A 21,581-nucleotide genomic window follows, 5' to 3' on the forward strand; every position below is an offset into this window, starting at 1 on the left:
TGAACTACACGTGTGTATGGAATGCGTTCTATAAATAAGCTGACTTTACTCGGCTGGTATCGGAGAGTTTACCAAAGATAATTTTGTTGTATGCCTACTGACAAATAAAGTGTCTTATGTCTAACGTCTTATGAACAGTTTTTGTAAGACCCCAGACTGGGAACCACTGGGTTCAACTGTCACGAAGCCACCTGGCGAGTCCGGACCGGCTCGCCGTCTGGACCGGCGCGTCGCCCGCTCTATTTTGACTGGGTTCTTGTATTGTGTGTCCAAATGGAAATGCAAGAGGGTTGACCCAGACGGGCAAATTACAGCTTGTCTGGTTACACAGAGATACAGTTTGGCTAAACAGAGATACAACAATCTTGTCCAACATCAACATGACCAGACGGACGCACTAACAGAGCAAAACGGTTGCATTGCTTGGGTACAACTTACACAGTCCAACTTTGTACTTGCATGCTGCATTTGGAAATACATTTGCATATCTGACAAATAGAATAAATACAATGCATTCATGCTGTAGGCATACTTTGCAATTCTAAACTAAGAATGCACTGAATTGTATGATCCAATCATTTGGACTGCAGTGAGATTCATGCAACCTATTCTGTTAAGGAAAACACTGACCTCTACAGGTGCAGCTTGTATACTATAACTGCAAAACCTGGTTATAAGTACCGTAATATTACTAAATAATACTAAATAACTATGAATAACATAGACACATCGACTCCAGGTCTGTTTCCTGCCTCAACATAAATAAAAAAGCTGTTGGATGCATTTACTCAACCTTATTTATTTACATACACGCACGTACATGTTCCAGAATGTGTGTGTGTGTGTGTGTGTGTGTGTGTGTGTGTGTGTGTGTGTGTGTGTGTGTGTGTGTGTGTGTGTGTGTGTGTGTGTGTGTGTGTGTGTGTGGGTTCATGGTAGGAGCCCAGAAACCGGCCTTCCATCTTCTGGAGGGGGTGTCCTCTCACACACAAAACATATATAAGCCAATGTGTGTGTGCATGAGAGACAGAGGGAGAGGAATTGGATCTGTTTTGCTAACGCTGAAGGAATAAAGAAGAACAGAGAGATGAAGACTGTAGCTCTCCTCATCCTCGCCTCCCTGGCAGCCGCCTGTCTGTGTTCAGGTATCCAAGACTCTCACTATCACTGGTAGAATGTTGTGGTAATGCTTTTCAATAATGTTACACTTTACCTTTTTTTTTTTTTCATTGAATGTTGTTGGAAATTGAACAAAGGAAGTTATGTGGGAACTTTACTATACAATGTTATGTTAGAATTTTAACATATAATGTTATGTTAGAACTTTTGGATGGATCACAGAATATTTTGCTTGAATGAGGATTTCACTCGATTTAAATTTCACAGTTTTAAGTTTAAATAAAGTATAAATACGAGACATGGTGAGAATAAAATAAGAAAACCATCAACTACAACCACCACCAATAAGAAAGATTAGAACCATTTGTTGCCGAGGTATCTGCTTCTGATGTTTCTGGATAAGTCTGAGAAATCATCCAAAATGCTGAACCTGCATTGTTCAAACTAATCCCGGGGTTATTAATCATCCTGTCTCTCTCTGTCTCCTCTGACTGAAGGTTCCCAGGTTGTGGCGGAGGGACCGGTGCATGAGGAGGGTACAACCAACACACTATTAACTTTAAAAGCTTTTGATTTCCCTTAGGGTTCAACCTAACTTGGTGCTTTATTAATGTGATGGGCACATAGCATCAATCTAAAATACCTTTATATTTCACCTTTATACTGGGATACATGCTGGAACAAGATTCTGTGGTTTCACAGTAATTCAGGAAAAATGTGCATGATAAACTCTCTCTTGATTTGACACTGATTTCTCAGCTTCATCACACCTTTTGTAGCTGCTTGATTAGGTTTTTAGCAGTGTGTGTGTTTGTGTTTGTGTGTGTGTGCGTGCGTGTGTGTCTTTGTTTGTATGTGTGTGTGTGTGTGTGTGTGTGTGTGCATGTGTGTGACCCTCTGCTCGGCAGGAGTGTTTGTGGAGCGAGAGGAGGCTGACACGCTGGTCAGACCCAAGAGAGCTGCTACAGAACTGACCCTGACTCAGCTGGAGAGGTTAGACATCCTCTAGGACCTTCTTGAATACTGGTTCTCCACTTGTCTGGTCTCAGGACTCACATGTATCATAAGTCAATAAGTCACAACCCAAGAATTATTACAATATACAACATTTCCAAAATGCTGCAACAATGCAACTCGATTAAATGAATAAGCCATTTAGAGATGAATTAACTTTGAAACATGAGTTAAGTCAGCCTATGTTTTGGGACCAACTCAAAATGTTCTAGAACAAAGTTCCCGAACCCAGGAGTGCTCTTCCCCTCATATATGTTCATGTTTAAGATCTATCTAACTTCATGTAACTAAATTAAACTTTCTCTCTCTCCCTCTCTCCCTACCTCCATCCCTCCCCCTCTCTCTCTCCCTCCCTCCCTCCCTCCCTCATAGTCTGATGGAGGTGTGTGAGCTGAACGTGGCGTGTGAAAATATGATGGACACCGCTGGAATCATCGCTGCCTATACCGCTCACTACGGACCAATCCCCTTCTAGATCCCTCCCACTGCTGGCAAAAACATACTAGACCACGCCCACTAGGCCTGACACCTCTTCAAGACAACGCCCAATATATTCAGGGGTTCATCGAAAGTAAAAAATGAAACAATTGAAGATGAATTTAGTCTTTCTGTATTGTTTTTACCAAAATAAACACTTTAAGCTTTTCAAAAGTCATCCATGGTTTCGTTTTATGATATAAAATCATTTTTTTTTTTTTTTAAACGTGTGTGTTCTAATAGACGGTGCCACATTCACTGACATACATTAATGCATTTATTCATGAGCAAGCCAGTACAGAAACAGGCCTACCCTTAATATTTCCAAAAGCCGAATAAACAAAGATATTTAACTAAATATGTGGACACCAGTGGCGATTTCTCTAAGACTGCAAGGGAAGCTCAGCTTCCCCTAAAATTCCAAAAATTAAATCTCCATCTCGAAGACGAGTTCGTTCAGAATCAGCTGCTTAACGCAGGTCGACTGACTCGATATCCTTCTCATACATTCCCGTAGCGTCACAGTGCATTTGCCTGTTGAAGCTCAGCGTCCATCCACTTTAATGGGGCTGCATAGAACTGCTTTTTTTAGTTCATCGAAAGTCGACGGTCATTGGATAATGCTGCGATTATGTCCCTCCCACGGACGCTCAGCGTCTCTGGGGGTGAATGGAGGAGTGGGCTGGCCTGGACGCTGGGCTTCTGCGTGATGATTGGAGGGTCTGCGAAAGACTGAGTTGCCAACGAGTTGACAGCGATTTTTAACTAAAAAATCGCCGTAGCTCTCTTCATTCCTCAGTCCCATCGCGGATTTTGCAAGCGAGTCGGAAGACAAACTGCAACGTATTTCTTGATATTTGCTTGGCGAAATTGTTTGACAATTTTCATCGTACATTTCATACACTTATTCACACAATTCCTTGCTTCAGTTTAACATAATTCCCACATTTCCTTGTTCAAGTTTAATATCGTTTTGGTAGTTGGCCATCACTTTGATTCAGGGAGCCTGAGGTCTGAACTTCAAATCCTGTATTCCGATCAGTAGGCCTACTCGCAGGAGGAAGGCCGAGCTCCGTGAGTGACCAACAATGTGCGTCGCGACGTAGGTCGCATTGGTCGCTGTGTTGGTCGCTCGTCTGGCTGCTTTTGGTCGCTGTCGCTCAAAGTCTCTGGGCGGTCGTTAATCAGTCAATTTGCATGTTATTATTAACGTTTTTTGCACAGTTGAAGTACCAGAAAGCCATGATCTCTGGCGAAAGCTACCTACAACTCTTTATTGCTAATATTATTTAAATATTTTTCTATTGAAGTAGGCCTACAATTTAAATGATGTAATCTTTGCTTAATCAGTATCAATAAAATCTATTAGTTGTCATTAGTTGGCGTATTCAAATAATGTATTTATATATTATATATAGCCTATTTGTTTTGTTAAATGTCATAAGCCTAATAATACATTATTAATACATTATGTACAATGTTCTCAGTTATAGAGTAATATAGTTCAATATAAGTACAGTAGATGCCAAATAAGTGGTAGCCAAATGCCCCGGTAGTACAAGCGGTAAGCGCAATCGACCTCTTTCATTTTAACATTTTAGTATGATTTAGTACGATAGTATGATAATTATACGACGTAATGACGGGCTGCGACGCCTGGCTGGTGTCGGCTGGCTGGCTGCGACGACAGCCATGGCTGGCCGCTGGCTCTGGCAGGCTGACTGACTAGGTCGCGACCATAAAAGAGTCGCAACCCTTTTGGCAGAAAATAGGTCACAACCAACCAGAGGTTCGGCTGAATGAGCGACCTGGGTCTGTGGCAGCCAGCTGCTGCTTTCACAACCGAAAGCCTATATGTTATCAGTTAATGTCTCATTGAACAGAATAAATAGGCCTATACATCCGTCAGTATAATAAAAACGTACATACAATACCATATAGCTTAGATATTGATAGACCAATAGGGATTTTTATAATATATATATATATATATATATAAATAAATCGGTCTATCTATCTATATTTAATTAATTTAAATTAACTTTGTAATACAGTGATGGGTACGAATTTAGATTGATTATATTGTATAGCCTATTGGTTTGTTAAATGACTAATAAAATATCCTATGAAGAAAGTAACAGTGACTTATACTGTTCAATGATAACTGATATCATAGGCTTTTGGTTGTGAAAGCAGCCCGCTACAGCTGCTTTGGTAGCAGCCATGGTGACAATGGCTGGCTGCCACAGCCCTAGGTCACTCATTCAGCCATACCGCTGGTTGGTTGCGACCTATTTGCCGCCAAAAGGGTCGCAACGCTTTCATGGTCGTGACCTTGTTGGTCAGCCTGCCAGAGCCAGCAGCCAGCGGCCAGCGGCCAGCCATGGCTGTCGTCGCAGCCAGCCAGCCGACACAAGCCAGGCGTCGCAGCCCGTCATTACGTCGTATAATTATCATACTATCGTACTAAATCATACTAAAATGTTAAAATGAAAGAGGTTGATTGAGCTTACCGCTTGTACTACCGGGGCATTTGGCTACCACTTATTTGGCATCTACTGTACTTATATTGAACTATATTACTCTATAACTGAGAACATTGTACATAATGTATCTTATTAGGCTTATGACATTTAACAAAACAAATAGGCTATATATAATATATAAAATACATTATTTGAATACGCCGCAAATTACAACTAATATATTTTATTGATACTGATAAAGCAACGATTACATCATTTTAAATTGTAGGCCTACTTCAATAGAAAAATATTTAAATAATATTAGCAATAAAGAGTTGTAGGTAGCTTTCGCCAGAGATCATGGCTTTCTGGTACTTCAACTGTGCAAAAAACGTTAATAACATGCAAATTAACTGATTAACGACTGCGCAGAGACATTGAGCAAACATGCCAGCCAACGACCACAGCGACCAAAAGCAGCCAGACGAGCGACCAACACAGTGACCAATGCGACCTACGTCACGACGCACGTCGTTGGTCACTCACGGAGCTCGGCCCTACTGACTTGCAGGGTGACAGGGGAAAGCTGTGTGATTTCTTGGTGTTCCTTAAATACATGAATTTGGACAGTGCAATGCCTCAGCTTTACAAACTGTTCTCATTAGTGGCAACAATTTGAACTACATCTGCAGGTGTATAAAGGAGCTTCTCCTGTTTAAAGCGGCTCAAGTCCCACACCTGTAACACAATGGGCCAAGGCTATTTAAGCAGCCTAGCTCTGCTGGCCATTGAGAGGACACTGGTCAAGTCACTGAAAAAGACAGCTAGTTGGTATGATAGAGCATTTCCTTGAAAGGGAACAGAGAGAATAATTTACATATACACAAATTGACTATTTATATGATGTAGGACGAAAATGAGCTTCCCCTTTTTGAAAGACCAGCAGCCGCCACTGGACCACACAGTACATGTGTACTTATTAAGGTTACATGTGGTCGACGCTAGAGGGGGCCATATTTCACGTTGTCTCATTTTGAACTAACGTCTTAACGTCACTTCCGCCCTCGCCGCAGCTACGTAAACATGGCGAATAACTAGCCAAGAGGTTCTTCATTGTGGGCGAGTTTTAACCACTTTACACAGAAATACACAAATATACTCAGCAGAGTTGTGTTATTTCGTTTTTCATTTCCGGGAGGCGGTCTCCTGGGAGTTCCCCAACCGATTTATCTAGCAGAAGGTAATGTTTTTGATCCTGCTGCTGTTAGCTACGAGGCTAACGCTGGTTACCAGCACTAACATGTTCCACCGGGGGTACATTATGTTACTGCTCTGCACCACCTCGATGTGATGGGTCCTGTTTCACGGATTGATGTCGCAATGCATGAGTTTCTATTTGATCTCTATCGCTCTTGTCTTTGCAGAATGAAACATCACCAATGTAGTCAATGCAGTGTCAATCAATGAAATACTGTGAGCTGCTATGCACCACATTTAAGGTCTATAGATGTGTGAAATCCAGAGTCTTAAAGTGTATATGCAGCTAGAACAATGTGGTAAAAAGGAAAGGAGGAAGACGTGATCCTCTTCTCTGATCAGCAGTGCGACCCATGTATGTTTAATAGAGGGTGTAGCCTGTCAGCGAAAATGCACACGCCAGTCCACTATTGCTATTATATTTGTCATTTATCAGTCACAATTATCCAGAGAGACTTGTAGTCAATTACGATATGTCATTAAGGAGCGGTTATTGGTTAGGGGGCATCTGAGCTGACGACATCGACTGAGGACAGTCGGATCACACCCTGACATTTCTGTCTGGAATACAACAACCTTGAACACTACACCGCCTTGGTCCCCTGTTTTGGTTTTCATGTGAGCATTTCAACTTATTTACTATAAACCAATAACCATCCTTTGTGTTACTCAGGGTGAAGGAGAAGAGACGTCACCATGGGGCGACGCTCCACCTCCTCCACCAAGAGTGGGAAGTTCATGAACCCTACGGACCAAGCCAGTAGGTCCCAGCTCCATCACTTTTCCCCTCCGTCCCTCCTGTGTCACTCTCCTCGCTCCTATCCCTAACATCTGTCTGTCCCCCCCTCACTCAGTCTCCTCTCACTTTCTCCCCTCTTTACTCCGATACATACGCTCCTCTCACTGTCTCTCCCCTCCCCTCTTTACGCCTACATATACCTCCCTCTTTCTGTCTCTCCCTCTCCCCTCTTTCCTCCTGCACACATTGCCCTCTTGCTGTCTCCCCCCCCCCCCCCCCCCCCCCCCACACACATACCTCCCTCTTTCTGTCTCGGTGTCTGTCACTTACTACGTTCACTGTCTTTCCATAGGGAAGGAAGCCAGGAAGCGGGAGCTGAAAAAGGTATTTATTGTATTAAAGTTCAGAGTACACTCCACACTCAGGTCATATTAATAAACCCTCCAGAGCCAGAGCATTCAGCGTTTTAATTGGCTGCCTGTTCCCCTCTCAGAACAAGAAGCAGAGGATGATGGTGAGGGCGGCGGTGCTGAAGATGAAGGACCCACGGCAGATCATCAAGGACATGGAGAAGCTGGACGAGATGGGTCAGGATCCACGCCTACTTACTCTTTATCCTTCTGAACATTTAAAACATGTAAACCTTTAACCTGCTACACATAACACCTCATAACCATTCAAAGCTTGGAACATTAAACCATCTTAACATTTAAAGCTTTTAAACGTTTAATGTTCAAACATAACACCTTCTAAACATTTAACCTTCTAAACATTATTTCTACTTTTTATGTTTGTATTGATATTTGTATAAATGATTTGATAACTCATAGATTAAGTAAATGATTAGTTTCTCCTTGAGGATGAATAAAGTATTCTGTTTATCCTCTAGTGTTTAGAGGGATAGATCCTCACACACCTTGGTATCCATCGGGTCACCTTTACCAGAGGAATATTTAACCTAGAGCCAACACGCCTCCGCGTCCACACCTAACCTCAGGGGTTCTCTTTCTGTTGTGTCGTGGGTCAGAGTTCAACCCGGTGCAGCAGCCCCTGCTCAACGAGAAGGTCCTCCGGGACAAGAGGAAGAAGCTGCGGGAGACGTTTGAGCGCATCGTCCACCTCTACGAGCGGGAGAACCCCGACACCTACAAGGACCTCCGCAAGCTGGAGCTGGACTACGAGACCAAGAGGGGGCAGCTGTCCCTCTACTTCGACTCCGTCAAGGTAGGCAGGGGCGTGGGGGTGACAGACTTTGATATAGGGCGGCATGTGGCTCAGGAGGTAGAGTGGGTTGGCTGGTAACCGGAAGGTTGCTAGTTCGATCCCCGGCTCCTCCTAACTGAGTGTCTAGGTGTCCCTGAGCGAGACGCCTCACCCTGACTGCTCCTGACGAGCTGGCGGTCGCCTTGCATGGACGACTCCGCCGTCGGTGTGTGAATGTTCGGCAATATTGTAAAGTGCTTTTGAGTGGCCACTGGTTAGAAAAGTGCTCTATAAATGCAGTTCATTTGATATAAACATTTCTGCAGACCCTGGTGGTGATTCATTAACCTCTGATACAACCTTCTACTCGCTGCTAATAATAAAGATGTTGATAACCTTGATGAGACAACGCAATGTTAAAGCTTTTTAAAACGTGTTGCAAAGTGCTCCTGCACCCAGCTGCCATGGTGTCTTCTAGCATGCCCTTATACCGCTCCATAAAGGACCCCATGGAAGCAGTGATGTCACTGTGTGTGTGTGTGTGTTTCAGAACGCAGAAGCGGTGGAGGTGGACAGCATCCCTCTGCCTGAGATGCCCCACGCCCCCTCCAGTATCCTCATCCAGGACATTCCGCTGCCTGGGGCCCAGCCCCCGTCCATCCTGAAGAAGGGCACCGCGTTCGGGTGGGTCTGACCTCTGGGGACCTTGACTTCCATGTCAGCGGCTGTACACTAACTCTATTAGGTGGTAGCACTGGTGCTAAGAAGTTAGAGATTTCAGCAGCACAAATATAACTTCAGTAGCACACAGGGGTGGAACGTTAAACACAATTTGAGAAATGCACTGTGGCCACTCCTTATAGTTTGGTCTTGAATGTTTAGATGAGGAAAGCCAATTAATTATAATAATGGTAATACAATATATAACAATAATAATATTGAGAAGATTATAATATATAAGAAGACATGGGCTACAAAAAAAAGAAAGACAGGGCTGATAGTAAGAAACACAAAGTGTATTCCAGGAAAACCACATGCAGGTCAAATGGAATATCAGCAAGGGGCATGTCAGGTAACAAGATATAAATATAATGTAGCCACAGTGCTGCTGAGGCTCATAATGATCATACTTGGGGTCTTGTTAAGATCGTACTAACCCACACTTTGCACTTGCTGGTTTCTGTCACACTGTGCACTGCATTCTCCCCCTAAAGTTTGATTATATCATCGTCCAACTTCTGGATCCGAATTTAGTTCAGTTTCCACCTGAGATCCCCACATACTTCCACGACTCTATCCACGACTTTCGTGGTATAGGTCGAACAATTCAGATAAGAAGAGTCTTCTGCAGTGAATCCGTATTATTGTGTCTTTATTGTGTTTATCGTCTGTCCCTCCTGGCAGTAAGGGGGCTGCCTCCACGGGGCCCATGTCGGCGGCGGTGGCTGGGGTCCCCCGTCTCCCCCCTGGGAGGAAACCCCCTGGCCCCCCTCCCGGACCCCCTCCCCCGCAGGTCCTGGCGCTGTACGGAATCCCTGTCCGGCGGCCCCCCGGCCCAGACACAGGTAAGACCCACACCCCGCAACACCAGGCTGGTCCTGGTACCTGCTGGGCCTTGTCCCTGATGGTACCTGTCTCTGCTGGTCCAGTTACCTTCCTGTCACGGTACCTGTTGGTCCTGGTACCAGCTGGTACCTTTTGGTCCTTGTACCCGCTGGTCCTAGTACCTGCTGTTCCTGGTACCTGCTGGTACCTGCAGGTCCAGATCTCTGCTGGTCCTCCTGGTCATTTCAATGCAAAGTAACCATTAACCTTTAATGGAAGCTCATCACTAAGCATGACGAGACAGCACTGGCATGCGGGTTATCCCATTCGTTCTGTACATATATTATGCGTGATAGGTGTCTGTCTTTGGGTTCATGGGCTTCTCTGTAACAAGTCTCTGTTCCCTAGAACCCCTCGAGAATGATAATAAATGGGGTGCCCCCGTGGTTCACTGGGTAGAGAGTGACCGTTAAGGCACAGTCCTTACCGCAGCGACCTCGGTTTGATTCCTGCCCGTGGTCCTTTGCTGCATGTCTTCCCCTCTCTCTCCCATATCTTCATGTCTATCTCAAACCTTCACAAATAAATCTTAAATAAAAAAAGTGATAGAGTGAGAGAATGATATAAATGAATAAATACATGTATACATGTATTTAATGTTTGAGTCTCCCCCCCCCCCCCCCCCCCCCTCCTCTCTCCGCAGAGCCCAGCATCCCGGGTCTGGACGCAGACCCCCTGATGGAGCTGGGCCGGGAGGCGGACAGTGGGAGCGACAGCGACCAGGACGGGGAGGAGGGCGAGGAGGAGGACAGCGACTCTGAGGAGGACAGCGAGGGCGAGGACGGAGAGAGGGCGCCGGAGGATGAGAGAGGCAGGGAGGAGGAGAGAGAGAGACAAGCAGGTGAGCTCCTCTTCTTCTGCAGAGGTTGGGTCCTCGTTTGGTTTGAGCCCGACCCCGGTCTTGTCGTTTGAACGTCAATGATAAGTCAATCAAACACGTGTGTTGTGTGTTCTCCAGGGCGTAGCGTGCGGTTTGCAGACATGCCCCCCGCCGCCCCCCGCGAGGGTAAGAAGAAGAAGAGGCTGGTGAAGAAGACGAAGGCCATCACCCCGCTCCAGGCTATGATGCTCAGGATGGCTGGTGAGCTTTGACCCCTGACCCCAAGGCCTAACCCCCGACTGGGTACCTGATATCTCACCTGCTGCCTGAACCCTGACTTGGTACCTGACCCCTGACCCCTGACGGTACCAGTCCTTGATGGTACCAGTCCCCCCCCCCCCCCCCCCCCCCAACCTCCCAAACAGGACTTGGGCCCCCAACCCCCCCACCTGACCCTGGCTCTGGTCCCTGTCTAGTCCAGGTCTGGTCCCGGTCTGGTCCCGGTCTGGTCCCGGTCTGGTCCAGGTCTGGTCCAGACCTGTTCCAGACCTGTTCCAGGTCCGGCCCTGGTCTGTCCCAGGTCTGTTCCAGGTCTGTTCCCGGTCTGACTCCACGTGTCCCTGTGTTCTCCAGGTCAGTCGGTCCCGGAGGACGAGGAGGACGAGGAGGTGGAGGAGGAGTACACCGACGAGTCAGACAACTCGGACATTGAGGACAGGGGCCCACCCGGGGAGCCCCACCTCCTGCCCAATCAGAGACTCCCTCCCCCGCCGGGCCCCATGGCCGTGCAGCAGGCGCCTCCACATCTCCAGGGTCCACCCATGACGGGCCCCCCACCACTGGGGCCACCCCCCGCTCCTCCCATGAGGCCCCCCGGCCCCCCCTCGGGCCCGCCCCCTGGACCCCCACCCGGTCAGTACATTACAGTCTCTGTGTAACCCCTCCCTGGTCAATAACAGGCTATCGCTCTTTCCTTTTAACTTTGTGTTCCAAACTGTAGAAGTGCACACGTACTTAAAACGTATCAAAAGCAACCTATATTCACGTACTGAGCAGTTAAACATTTGCTTTTAGCACTGAGTGTTATATCAAGATGAATGATCAATGCATATAACGGATAGTGAATTGTAGGTTTATGATTATATGTTACCACTATGGATGATCAATACACATAACGGATAGCGATGATTATAGGTCTATGATTGTAGTTTACCACTATGGATAATTAATTTATGTATAACAGGAAGGATAATTATACAGTCTTTGACTAGTTTACCACTATGAATGATCAATTCATATTACAGATACGATACCACTATGGATGCAGTAAGAACACTGTGTTGAGAAACGTATGTAGGCTGTGTGCATAGTAAATATAAATAGGCCAAATTTGAGCATTAAAAATTCAAATACATTTTGAATATTAAAGGGGTTATGCCACCAGGTAAGAGTGTGATTAGCCATTACAAGCCATTTCAAAGTCTTTTCCTGTGTTTAAGTGACATGCAGGATCTATTAATATCTACAGATCTACAAATATTTAGAGCTCTCTAAATATTTGACAAAAAATTGTTAGATGAGTTTCTACTGAAACACGGTGTAAAATCAGTGAAACACAATTTAGTATCACTTAAACACAATATAAAAATCAGGGGCTTGAAGTCCACTGACGAAGCCAGCGCTATTCTGGTCGTCTAGCAACCAATGCGTATGTTCACTGATGTTTGCTGATGTTCACTGATGTTCGCTGTCCTAAGCAGCACGCCTATTAGATGTCCTCCCGGTGTATCCATGGTAACACTCCTCCTCCTCCCCCAGGTGCCCCTCCCTTCCTGAGGCCCCCAGGGATGCCCGGCCTGCGGGGCCCCATGCCCCGTCTGCTCCCTCCGGGGCCTCCGCCCGGCCGGCCCCCAGGCCCTCCCCCGGGACCCCCGCCGGGTCTCCCCCCTGGCCCCCCACCCAGAGGACCGCCGCCCAGACTACCCCCTCCCGGTCCTCCAGGTGAGGGTTCATCCGTGTGGTTGCAGAGTGAGCCCCACTGTTGGTCGACTGTCATCTTCCAGCGGTGTTCAGGGGCCGTGATGACTCTGTCAAAGTTAAACCTCAGCGCCGTTATTCTATCAATAACAAGTCCGCTTCAAAGTGGCCCAGGGACTTATAGATGGTATATAAGAAGTGCTTCCTTTTAGAGTTGCTAGCGTTAGCACGTAAGCATGCTCACGGAATGGGCATTTTCAAATGCAACACGGATAGCTGTTATTATTATTATCCTTGTTTATATCGGCAGTCAATGCACTAATATCTATACTGATGTGCACGTTGTTGTTGAAAGGTTCTGTGTTAATAATGTGTTACATGTTATTTATGAAGTGCGTATGTAGATATCAAACATAGTATTTGATAGTTTAAGGGTATTGGGGTCGTTCACATGGTTTTAAAGGGATAGTTCAGGATTTTGGACATAGGGTCTCATTTCCAAGTGAGCCAGTGTGTTATTTATCATTGGAGACCGTTTTCAACACTTTTCATTCAGTCCTTCTAGTTGCAGAAATCGCTGCTGCTAGGCTAGCGCAACTCGAGGGGAACTGCTAGCCTGCCAATAAAAACAGTTTTACCCATGTCCGAGGCAAACCAATTATAATGCCAGACTATCAATGTAAATGTCTGTGTTGATAGAATAGTGTTAGAAATAAACTTACCCTTGCATTGCATTGCATTTAGTTTATAATCCCTGTAGTTGGAAGCAAGCTACGGCAGTGGCGGACTGATATTACCTGGAGTGCGCTTCTCTGTTTACCTTCTGCTGTAGTGAATTGGTTGCTACACCGGAACAAAGTGAAATTCCGCCGCTGCTGAGAAAGTAGTCCCCCAAAATGTAATGTGATCATTGCGATACAAGGATAGTTTTATTTCTAATATTATTCTATCAACACAGACATTTACATCGATAGTCAGGCATTATAATTGGTTTGCATCAGGTGTACTTTGGAGTGGGTAAAACTGTTTTTATTGGCAGGCTAGCAGTTCCCCTCGACTTGCGCTAGCCTAGCACCAGCGATTTCTGCAACTAGAAGGACTGAATGAAAAGTGAAAATGGTCTCCAATGATAAATAACACATTGGCTCACTTGGAAATGAGACCCGATGTCCAAAGTCCTGAACTATCCCTTTAATAGATCTCAAAATCCGAAAATGTATTTGAAAGAACATTTTGTGAATAATAAAGCCTTTCGAGAAAATAAAGAATTAAACTTTTCTTGGTGTTGATATCTGAAACCTCAAAGTTGTAATGGACGCGGCAGGAAGTAGAAGGCATCTAATATAATCCCGCCCCCCTCTCTCTGCCACACAGGACTCCCCCCTCCTCCCCCAAGAGCCGGGGGCCCGCCACGGCCCATGGCCCCGCCCCTCTCCCTCTTCCCCCCGCCCCTCAACGCCCCGCCCGGGGCCCAGCGCGGCCAGAAGAACCCCGACGGCTCCCACAACACCATGCCCCCCCCGTCCATGCCCCCGCCCTCCCTGCGGCCCGGCGTCATGATGCCGCCGCCCCCGCCCGGCACCGCAGGCGCGGCTCCCGGACGCCATCATGCCCCCACCATCGAGAAGCAGGCCAGCATCACCTCGCTGGGTGGGGCCCCGACGGTGGGAGGGCCCCCGGGAGGCGGCGTCTCGGGGGGCGGGGCCACCATCTCGGCCAAGCCCCAGATCATCAACCCCAAGGCGGAGGTGACGCGCTTCGTGCCCACGGCCCTGAGGGTCCGTCGGGACAACCGGGGGCCGGCCCCGGGGCCCCAGACGGAGCGGGCCGTGGGCCGGCGGGGGGATGACGGAGCGAGCCACAACAAGCAGCAGAGCTCGCTCGCCCCCAGTCACCCCGCCCAGCCCGTGGCCCCGCCCAACATGAAGACCAAGGACCAGATGTACGAGGCCTTCATGAGGGAGATGGAGGGTCTGCTGTGAGGCGAGCTCAGTGCGGCTAGCTTAGCGTGGTTAGCTTTCGTTGGCTAGATTAGCCTGGGCTAGGTTAGCTCTGCTAGTTTTGTGCGATAACCCGACCCATCCATCAGAACGTTAAATTCACTCACATCTGTAAACCTGTTTTATGTTTATGTTCATTTCTTTCCAACAGATTCTGTTTTATTATTTCTGTGATATATTTGGCTTTATCTTTGAACCATTTTTATTTGACAGTGAAATTGTGAATGTCTGAACAACTGTATGTGATATTCAAAGTTTTAAACAAGGTAGTGCAAAAGTCTGAAAAATAGTTTGAACTACAATTAAATAAATACTTTGAAAATATATTTTTCCTCAGGTTATTTACATATTAAAAATATAAAATAAAATGTACATCGATTTAAATTGCATATGTAAAACATTTAATATATTTGAATGTCTACTGAACAGAATATAGAAAACTTTCAGAAATAGAAACTACAAGTCCCAGGATGCACCGCAATTTAAACTTCCTGCCACTTCCGCTCCTGCGCTCTGCAGGACTAGTCACACGTTGGATTTGTAAGCATGGCGGACGATGGGGAAAGTGTTGATCTGAAAACAGACCAAGAACTAATAACAGATGAAGATTTAAAATCAGATGACCCGATCCTCGCTGCCAGTGGTGACGAGGACGATGATGATGATGATGATGACGAGGAGGAGGTGGATGAGGAGGAGGAGGACGCGGAGCAGGAGCAGGATGAAGATGATAGCGAAATTGTAAATAGCGTTGAGGCTGAAGAGGAGACGCCGAAAACGTTTAAGGAGCTGGTAAGTTTTGTTTATTTTAACAGGGACACGGCAACACAATGACGAGTCCCTGACGAGAAGAAAGCCGAGTGTCTCGCCAGTGTTATGATTCTAAAGTGATGTCTTTATGAATGAAACTGTAGCTGCTCAGCTCACATAACCTGCATCCACAGGGCGTCACGGAGGTCCTGTGTGAGGCGTGCGACCAGCTGGGATGGAAGTGCCCCACCAAGATCCAGATAGAAGCCATACCCATAGCACTAGACGGTAGGACACGCGGAACACTACGTTCAGAGAATACAATACTAGCTCTACAAGTTAAAACACCTTTAGGTTAATGTACCACTGTATACAACTGAAGGTATTTTGATTTGCAAACTGTACAAAATCGGAATACTGCCAGTTCTGTATAGAGCTACCATAGAAGAGAGATAACATACCATTATCAGCTGTACAAGTTCATAGTATGAACCTCTTTTCATAGTAAAATACCTCTTCAATAAGATATACCACCTTTTTCACATGGCAACTATCAGGAACTCTTCCTCACGTCTGTTTTCATATTATATTTGTGATGTTCCTTCTCCTCTTCATCATTTTCACACAGTACTAACTCTTCCCGCCCTTTCTGTCCCACGTCCTACCTTCCGTCTCCACGACCACCGACAGGGAAGGATGTGATCGGCCTGGCGGAGACCGGTTCGGGGAAGACGGGGGCGTTTGCACTGCCCATCCTGCAGTCCCTGCTGAACTCGGCCCAGCGGCTCCACACCCTGGTCCTCACCCCCACCAGAGAGCTCGCCTTCCAGATCGCCGAGCAGTTCGAGGCCCTGGGCTCCAGCATCGGGGTCAAGTGTGGTACGGAGGCTTGCACGTTCTGTATAATAACACACAAATTCTACTTCTGAACGTTATTTGTAAAAGTGGCAGCAGGACAGTCTAGCGGTCAGGGTGAGCACACATAGGCTCCCAATCTGTCGCCTACAGTAGAAGTACTGGAAATTACTTTGCTTCCTGCTAACTGTATTGTGATGTCATCCATGACTTGGTGTTGAATGCTCTCTGCTTGTTCTCAGCGGTGGTGGTGGGAGGCATCGACATGATGGCTCAGTCCCTAGTCCTGGCCCAGAAGCCACACATCATCATCGGTAAGCATGTCCTGGGGGTTCCCTCCTAAGTGTAAGAAAGCAAGCCTCTGCAATAGAACAAAATCCACATTAGATATAATCTAGCCTACACGGTCAATAATGTTCACATTTAGCTTCTCCCCCCTTACTCTCCTTAAAAGACCCCTTTCACGCACTTATGTTGTACCTATGTTGTACGTCCTTGCACTTAAAAATAGCACTTTGCATTGTGTAGCATCTTACCCTAGCTATTTTTGTTGTATACAGGGAATGGGTTAACCTAGCGATTGTAAGTGATTGGCACTTGTTCTATGAACATCCTCACTGTACCGACAGCGATATATTGTTTCTCTTTTGTCTGACAAATGTACTTATTGTAAGTCGCTTTGGATAAAAGCGTCTGCCAAATGTCCTGAATGTTCATTTGCATTCTACCTTTACATTTCTACTTCTCGTATCGTGTATGTATATGTATATCTTGCATGTTTTTAAACGGTGTGATGTGTTGCGGTGCGTGTGCAGCGACCCCCGGGCGTCTGATCGACCACATGGAGAACACCAAGGGCTTCTCCCTGCGCTCGCTCAAGTTCCTGGTGATGGACGAGGCCGACCGCATCCTCAACATGGACTTTGAGACCGAGGTGAGGACCCTCTAGAACCACATCCAGTCGGCTTATGTGTACTGTGTCCAGCATATTACTAGCATGTCTATTTGTTTATAGTAGTACATGTGTGTTGTTGTATGACGTTCAGCACAACAGTTTATTTGATGTAAATATATTTCTGTATATATTTTGACTTGAGTATATGTACTACAGTAAATCTATTATATTCATATAATGTATGTATAGTGTATAACAATATATATATGTGTTGTACAATATTGTCACTAGTGTATTAATAGTATATATGTATAAATAGGGATAATCAGATTCTGTTGATCGTGTCTGGAGTCTATTCATAGCGCCGATACTTGTCCTTTTAACCTCACTCAACTTCTGATGTGGCAAAATCAAAGCTACTATTCAGTCGAAAAATAGATAATACAAAAGTATTTATAGTTAAAGTTGATTCAAAACAGATTTTTCAATGTGTGGCAGATCCAACAGTTGCGCTGTCTAGAGGCTGATTTATACTCAACGTTTGATAAGTATTCAGGCTCGGACTGAGGCTTCGGTCCGTACCCTGCAGAGAGAAGATTACGGACTCATGCTGTGTATATATTTAGCAGCATGACCATGGACCAAACTCATTGTTTATCCAAAGTTTAGCTCAGCCATTTTACCGCTAATGTTTGCTCTTTTCATGTTTGTGTTTGTGTTCCAGGTGGATAAGATTCTGAAGGTGATTCCCAGAGACAGACGCACCTTCCTGTTCTCTGCCACCATGACTAAAAAGGTACGACAGCCGTCTGTTTAATTGCTCTGCAGCCAATCAGCAGCCTGCTGCTGCTCATGTGACACCATAGCTATGCGGTGTCCTGTTGGCCCCTGAGTCCTTGTGAAAGTGACATCACATCCTTCTTGCGAGACCTGTCTTAGTGTACAGGATATCATTGGTGGGATTCATATTCGTATTTTCAAATATGTATCTATTTAGGGATGTGCGATTGTGTTTGATTCTGTGATGAGTTCTTTCATCTGTGTGGTTTTGTAATCCTATTGGTTGTGAGGTTGTGTAACCTGATTGGTTGAGGTTGCGTGATGGGTGCATTCTGATTCGTTCGGTAACCGGGTTGGTTGAGGTTGTGTTATCTGATTGGTTGGGGTTGCGTTATCTGATCGGTTGAGGTTGTGTTATCTGATTGGTTGAGGTTGTGTTATCTGATTGGTTGAGGTTGTCATCTGCTTGGTTGAGGTTGTGTCATCTGATTGGATGAGGTTGTGTTATCTGATTGGTTGGGGATTTGATTGTGTGTCACAGGTCCAGAAGCTGCAGCGGGCAGCTCTGAAGGACCCAGTGAAGTGTTCGGTGTCGACCAAATACACCACTGTGGAGAAACTACAGCAGTACTACGTCTTCATGCCCTCCAAGTACAAGGTACTCGCAGATTCTATCACTGCACAATGTAGGCCACACCATGATACTGTCCAAAAGTTAAGCGGGGAGGTAATGTCGTGTGTGTGTGTGTGTGTGTGTGTGTGTGTGTGTGTGTGTGTGTGTGTGTGTGTGTGTGTGTGTGTGTGTGTGTGTGTGTGTGTGTGTGTGTGTGTGTGTGTGTGTGTGTGTGTGTGTAGGACTGCTACCTGGTGTCCATCGTGAACGAGCTGGCTGGGAACTCTTTCATCATATTCTGTGGCACGTGTAACAGCGCCCAGCGGGTGGCACTGTTGCTACGCAACCTGGGCATCACAGCCATCCCCCTGCACGGGCAGATGAGCCAGGTGAGACTGTCTGTCTGTCTGCACGTCCACCTATCTGTCTGTTTTTCTACCTGTCTGTCTTTCAGAAAGGTCAAGCTTAGGAGGTATTTTTAGAGCAGTAAAATAGCCAACACATACTAATGAAGACCATGTCAGGAAAGTTATTGCTGTAGATGTGTTGGTGTTTGTTGTGCATTTCTTGTGCATGTCTTTTTTTAGGCTCTAAACATGATAATGGTCAAATGAAACCCACAGGCATGTAGGCATGTGTTTGGAGGGCTGTTTATTCAGGTCATTCCGTGACCTACTTGGTCCCCTGCTGGGTCCTGACCCACAGTTTGAAAACCGCACTAACGGGACATTTCTCTCCCTCTCACCCTATCCCCGTCCTCTACCCCCCCCTATCTCTCTCCATCTACCCTCCCTCCCTCAGAACAAGCGTTTGGGTGCGTTGAATAAGTTTAAGGCCAAGTCCCGCATGGTGCTGCTGGCCACTGACGTGGCGTCCCGGGGTCTGGACATCCCTCACGTCGACTGTGTCATCAACTACGACATCCCCACCCACTCCAAGGTAGCTCCACCCGCCAGCTAGTTAGCAAGTATATGTAGCATCATAGCATGGTGGCATACGTACCCTCAGAGACAGATGGATGTGGTGTTGGATGTAATTGAGTGGTGGATTATGGGTAATGGTGTTTTTAACTATTTTCCTTAGGACTACATCCACAGAGTGGGCCGGACGGCAAGAGCAGGAAGAGCGGGAAAATCCATAACCTTCATCACTCAGTAAGAGGAAGACCGCTCTCTCTTTCTAGAGCTCTTTACATAGTTTGTTGACTCCCATACCCCTTTTCTGTATGAAAGGTTGAGGGGGGGACGCAAGTGGTTGGCATGACTTAGCCACTCTATGCTGTGTCGGTTGTGTTTTGCCTTGAGTTTGGCGCCCCCGCCTGTCAGGTGTTGGCACTGCTTTGCTGATTGCCGTCTTCTCATTTCACTGAATGACAGGTATGATGTGGAGCTGTTTCAGCGAATCGAAACCCTGATCGGCAAGAAACTTCCAGCATTCCCCACACAGGAAGAGGAAGTGATGATGTTGGTGGAGAGAGTCAGCGAAGCCCAGCGTTTCGCCCGACTAGTGAGTGGAAATATGATGGCATTTACCAGTCAGATTAGAGCATTTAATCAGTCCTGTGATAGCATTTAACCAGTCCTATAAGAGCATTTCAATCATTCATTTAAGCATTGACATTTAGGGCATTTAGCAAACGCTTTTATCCAAAGCGACTTACAATGGTTAATACACACAAGGCATTGTTTATTAACTAGTACTCTGCAACTTACTTGCTCAGGATTAGTAGGTAATAAAGTATTAATCAGAAGCACTCCTAAAGTATGATTTGAGGTGTACTAGTTGAAGTGGAAGTTGGTCGAGAAGCTCTGGTTAAAGTAAAGTTTGTGGCCGTGTTCTCCTCCAGGAAATGAAGGAGCACGAGGAGAAGAGGAAGAGGCCACGGGGAGATGATGACCACGACGACACCGAGCAGTCCAGCGGAGTCCGCAAGAAAGTCAGGGGAGGAGCTGGGTCATATGGAGGAGGAGACCGAGGACGGGGGTTTGGAGGTAGCAGAGGCAGAGGAGGAGGGAGAGGAGGAGGGGGTAGAGGGAGAGGAGGTAGCAGAGGGAGAGGAGGTAGTAGAGGGAGAGGAGGAGGAGGGAGAGGAGGAGGAGATGGAGGGAAGAGAGGAGGAGCAGCATGGAGAGGAGGGAGGTGAAAACGCTGCCGAGTCGCTCTGTACATACCAGAACATGTCCATCAATATTGTGATGTTAAACGTTGAGACTTTCTACACAGCTGTTCTTAATATCTGCCTGCAAATCTTTCCATTTGTAATAAAATGCCAACATAAATCCCGCGTTTTCTTCTTGTTGCTTTTTACATGCATATGGAGGTTGATCATCTTTCAGACACTGGGGTGAGGCAGCAGCTATTGAATCCCAATATATTTATGTGTAACAGTTCATTGTCCGGTTTCATCAACTGTATTAGTTGGTATTATTATAAAGTATTATTAATATAAAGTTTTGTTCCAGCATTGGCACTCCGATGGGTGGTAAAAAAGTTGGCTGCTATAAATAAAGTGCTTTGAACGTATCAGGTTGAGCCTTTTCTAACGTCATATGGTAATCAAGTGTTATAGCCGTATACCATGCATCATTTATCAAAACAGGTAAAGGTGGGCGGGGAGTCGCTGTGTCTCAGCCAATCGGGTGTGAGCCGAATGATGGCCAACTGTCTAGAAATGTCAGACCCATAGATCAAGTATATATTATTAAACGGATAACATTTCCGCCACAGCTCTTAGTCTATTCATATAATGGTAACCCCGGATACTTATTTAAGAGTACATGATTATCGTTTCCCTGATGTGTGTTGATCCCTACGGTGTATAAAGTTATCGATCTGTCGTGCTTGGTTCTATGGTCGGCCGCCGCTGCGTGGGCGGGATCAGCAGCGGTCAAGTGTGTTGGATCCGACGCTGAGGGGGGATCCTGAGTTTTAGCGTTACCCCGGTCTACCGCAACTCAATATCCGGAGTCTTCCTTCCTCAGCGCTATGTACGACAGTTATCAATCCACAGAG

At 46.2% G+C, this 21,581-nt stretch overlaps 3 protein-coding genes across 3 annotated transcripts; all 3 read left to right on the forward strand.

Annotated features, from left to right (window-relative positions):
* Window positions 1–1,087: 1,087 nt before the first annotated feature.
* On the forward strand, window positions 1,088–2,608 carry bglap (bone gamma-carboxyglutamate (gla) protein; the record flags this gene model as incomplete). Its single annotated transcript, XM_084488759.1, has 3 exons — window positions 1,088–1,145; window positions 2,028–2,112; window positions 2,506–2,608. 3 exons carry the CDS (start codon window positions 1,088–1,090, stop codon window positions 2,606–2,608), a joined length of 246 nt encoding a protein of 81 aa, XP_084344885.1.
* Window positions 2,609–6,158: 3,550 nt separating this feature from the next.
* wbp11 (WW domain binding protein 11) lies at window positions 6,159–14,994 on the forward strand. The gene is made up of 12 exons (XM_084488574.1): window positions 6,159–6,315; window positions 7,006–7,092; window positions 7,424–7,455; window positions 7,565–7,658; window positions 8,099–8,295; window positions 8,825–8,958; window positions 9,679–9,839; window positions 10,523–10,720; window positions 10,838–10,960; window positions 11,333–11,611; window positions 12,518–12,700; window positions 14,051–14,994. Exons 2-12 carry the CDS (start codon window positions 7,029–7,031, stop codon window positions 14,656–14,658), a joined length of 2,073 nt encoding a protein of 690 aa, XP_084344700.1. The 5' UTR covers window positions 6,159–6,315; window positions 7,006–7,028; the 3' UTR covers window positions 14,659–14,994.
* Window positions 14,995–15,222: 228 nt separating this feature from the next.
* ddx47 (DEAD (Asp-Glu-Ala-Asp) box polypeptide 47) lies at window positions 15,223–21,214 on the forward strand (the record flags this gene model as incomplete). The annotated part of the gene is made up of 13 exons (XM_084488760.1): window positions 15,223–15,468; window positions 15,621–15,714; window positions 16,117–16,305; window positions 16,524–16,595; window positions 17,097–17,215; window positions 17,901–17,972; window positions 18,498–18,614; window positions 18,812–18,958; window positions 19,371–19,508; window positions 19,653–19,723; window positions 19,946–20,075; window positions 20,416–20,560; window positions 21,201–21,214. 13 exons carry the CDS (start codon window positions 15,223–15,225, stop codon window positions 21,212–21,214), a joined length of 1,554 nt encoding a protein of 517 aa, XP_084344886.1.
* Between the last annotated feature and the right edge of the window lie 367 nt (window positions 21,215–21,581).

The sequence above is a fragment of the Micromesistius poutassou genome, assembly GCF_964030765.1.
Source record: "Micromesistius poutassou genome assembly, chromosome: 1".
Lineage (NCBI taxonomy): Eukaryota > Metazoa > Chordata > Actinopteri > Gadiformes > Gadidae > Micromesistius > Micromesistius poutassou.

Coding starts and splice junctions, on each gene's coding strand:
- wbp11 (XM_084488574.1), top strand. CDS start 7,029: ATGGGGCGACGCTCCACCTCCTCCACCAAGAGTGGGAAGTTCATGAAC. Junction 10,721..10,837: donor GGAGAGAGAGAGACAAGCAG/GTGAGCTCCTCT, acceptor TGTGTTCTCCAG/GGCGTAGCGTGCGGTTTGCA. Junction 11,612..12,517: donor GCCCCCTGGACCCCCACCCG/GTCAGTACATTA, acceptor CTCCTCCCCCAG/GTGCCCCTCCCTTCCTGAGG.